The sequence below is a fragment of the Macrobrachium rosenbergii genome, chromosome 17 (assembly GCF_040412425.1).
Source record: "Macrobrachium rosenbergii isolate ZJJX-2024 chromosome 17, ASM4041242v1, whole genome shotgun sequence".
Taxonomy (NCBI): Eukaryota; Metazoa; Arthropoda; class Malacostraca; order Decapoda; family Palaemonidae; genus Macrobrachium; species Macrobrachium rosenbergii.
Window position 1 is genome coordinate 9,208,770 of NC_089757.1, and position 3,606 is coordinate 9,212,375.

General features: G+C 38.6%; 1 protein-coding gene across 1 annotated transcript in view; it reads left to right on the forward strand.

The window, feature by feature from the left end:
- LOC136847718 (serine-rich adhesin for platelets-like) overlaps positions 1–3,319 on the forward strand; it is a 45,401-nt gene extending 42,082 nt beyond the window's left edge. Inside the window, exon 2 of the mRNA XM_067119579.1 lies at positions 1–3,319. This exon is cut by the window's left edge and continues 301 nt beyond it. Coding sequence (XP_066975680.1) covers positions 1–3,260 — 3,260 coding nt within the window. The 3' untranslated portion in view covers positions 3,261–3,319.
- The last annotated feature ends 287 nt before the right edge of the window (positions 3,320–3,606 follow it).

The window sequence follows — 3,606 nt, forward strand, 5'->3', positions numbered from 1 at the left end:
TAGAATTTACTGAAGCCAAAATCGATGCTGAAGGTCGTGTTGGTCTTGCCCCTGGATACTATGAGGGGGAGCAACAAAAGCCGAATGTCATGAAGGCAGTGGCGAATGGCATGAGAGTATTTGGAAGCTGCAACCCTGGTGAAAGTAGTGATGATGAAGGTTGTGCAAAACCCAAAGAGGATATCACCATTGAGGAAGTTGATGGTGATGATGAAGGTGATGGCAATGGTGGAGGGGATGCTGAAGGTGAGGGTAATGGTGGAGATGAGGGTGATGATGGAGGTAAGGGTGATGATGAGGGTGAAAATGAAGGTGCTGATGGTGATAGTGATTCTACATCAGAGTCCGATAATTCTGATGGCAGTGATAAAGATGATGATGAAGAAGACGATAGTTATCCAGAGGATGGTGAAACTAAAACAAAACAGGACCCAGAAAATTCAGCCTCTATCACTGGCAAAGCTGATGAGGCTGTTGATTCCACAGGTGTAAGGGTGATCAGAGAGCAGTCTGCCATCAAAAGAGGGACAGGGAGCATTGGCAATGTAGCTGTAGTGTCCAGATTCATTTCCGGGCCTAAAGTTTCTTATAACAATTATAACCGGCCATCAACATCAGAGCACGCGAGATACAACTCTGGTGCAAGCACAAGCAAGGCTGGATACTATAAAGGACAAGGCCCTTCCAGGGACAGTTCGTTCACGGACGCCACAGATCTAACATCAGGATCTGCGAGGGAAGACACTACCCTAACCATCGAGGAAGAAGGTGAGGAAGAAGAGGAACACAAACCAATGGATCCTGTTCAGCTGCGAAAAGCTCAGATGAAAGTGGCTAAACCTTTTCTTACCGCCTCGTCGTTGGCAATTTACTCCCAGATTCACCAAAATGGTGTTTCCAAGCTAGGAACTTGGGTTCTTGGCACTTCACTTGTTTGTACATTTGTAGTGACAATTGTTCTCACAGTTTTGATATTAATAGCCCCGAAAACTTTATCACCAAAACTGCATGTTGACTACACCACGGAAGCACCAACAGTGGTGCCTGACAATGCTTTAATAACAGGACCTGCATTACCTGCAGGAGCTTTGGTGTGGAAAGACGTATCAATAGATCTGGAAATTTCCCCGATTAGTTTCGAAAAGACAAATGCATCTTTAACAGTATCTAACAGTACTGGTGCTCTGACATCATCTATTAAAAATAATAGAAAAAGCTTAAGGACATCTCATGTGGGTAATCCAAATGTACAAAGAGTAGTGTTTAGGAAAGGTTACGAGATAAGTCAGAAAAGCCCTAGTCAACCATCTAGTAGTAACAAAAGTGTATTAAAAACCAGTGGAAAAATGTTTAACACAGTACCTTATAATAGCAGTACAAGTCAACTACCTTTTGTGAACCAAGAAACAAGTTCCATAGTTTATCCTTCCAGTAGGAACCTTTCTGTGTTAAGTTCAGTAAACAATACAGACAATATTGTTAAATATAGTAAAAATTCAAGTGATTTATATTTACATGGGGTAATCACAGAGTCTACTGCCAGAACAAATGTTATCCACACACTACTAAGTCAGAGAGTGAATACTCCAGGAAAAACCAGGACACACAGTTACACAGCACAAACCCCACCCATAAACATCACAACAGTAAGATCATCCTCTATTTTACACACATCATCTTTATACAATAAAACAACTAGTCAGCCATTGAAAGGTGGTACTGGGGTGCCAAATAAACAGAAATACAAAGAGGAAAATTCAGCATTCCACGATATTGTTACCAGTAAACAAAGCCTAGACAATGCAACTGCAAAGGAAAGGCTTGGTAGATTTCATGAAATGTTCTCAGATAATAACACAACCAATCAGTCATTAATGCATTCTGTGACAGTGATGCAAGACATCATACTAAACACAACAGCCACTTATGTCAGTGTTAGCCCACCACATTTTCACAGTCCCAAGAAAAGTCCTTCAGTACAAAATACGACCAATCAACTAAAGACTGAAACTAGACTCAATAGCACTATAGAGCACGTGTTTATCAAGGGAACAATAATGATAGACAAGGAAGAGGTAACACCTCAAACTGATTTAAGCCTGCCATTCACTGAATCAGTAACTGAAATATCGAACAGCATGTTTCACAAAGAATCTAAAGTTGATGTTGTTAAAAATAGTAGAGACGATGGACTTGGTGATACCAGTGTAGGAAAACTGATGAAAAATAGTCACGGGAAAGCTAACATACTTACGCTGAAGCCAGATATCATGAAAACGGATGGATACCGGGATATAGCAATTGCATTCAACACCACAAAAAGTCAGCTATTGTTGGATATGAGCGCCAATATCACAGTAGAGAGTAGCCATGGAAACGAATCAAAATTGTATGAAAGCGGAGAAAAGGCGAAATATAATGGTACTAACAGTGAAACAGGACCCCTTCATCTCCTCAATAGTACAGGTGAACTAAGGTTTCTAGTTAGTAATTACAAAAAGAGAGATCACATCATCTTAGAGGGAACAAAAGCACCGACTGATATTGGTAAAACAAAAAATTACAGCCTTATGGTTGAGGCAAAAACTCACAACATATCAGAGAAATTAGAAAATCGTAACGATACAGTTGCTGCAAAAAGTATGACAAAGAAAAATGAAGATCCTATCAATATCAATAGTTCAAAAAGAATAAACAGTCCAAGCAGTACAGAGACTTTAAAGTCAAATGGCAGCCACAATGTCACGTACAAATCAGAAATTCCCAGAAGTAAAAAAGAAAAAGAGGTGGAAAGTGATTTTGACAAATCAGGAATTATCAATATTACATGGGTGAATGACACATTGCTTAGTCTAGATGAGTCAGAAGCTCACAGTGACATGAACAAATCAGAAGTTCTCATAAGTTCAGAAGGAACAAAAAGTTCAGATAGCAATGAAACTACAAGCGATCGCAACGAATCAAAGGATATTAAGAGATCAGGTAATTTTGAAACACAGGGAATGATGGACAGAACTGAAACGCTTAGTTCAGAGCAGTCTGAAACTTTAACAAGTACAGACGAACCTGAAACACAAAGTGGAGTGAAGGACACAGATGGAATAAGAAATAATGGTAATGGAGAATCGAAGGTGACAGCTGATAACACAAATCGGCCTCCTGTAGAAAGCAATGGAGAGAAAGTATTCAACCCTGACTGGGATGAAATGACGACCAACGTTACAACAGACATAACTAACTCAAGTTACTTCATTAGCTAATTGCATATATATATATATATATATATATATATATATATATATATATATATATATATATATATATACTTTGCTTAGATTTATTTTAATGGGACTTTGAGAAGAATCGTTAGTTACTAGTGTATCAAATCATATAAATTCACGAGCAAAAGCAGAACGTTTTCTTATATGGGAAGTTGATATAATATAGTTGAGTTTTTGTTGAATTGTTATACCATGTCCAACCTGCATGGGCTGAGTCCTAAAATCGTGTCCAAAATACTAGGAGTTTAATTCCCACGTTATGGTGCTTTTTTCAGTTTTGAATAACTAAAACTGCGTTTCTGATATTAGCGTTATTGTCTGGTAT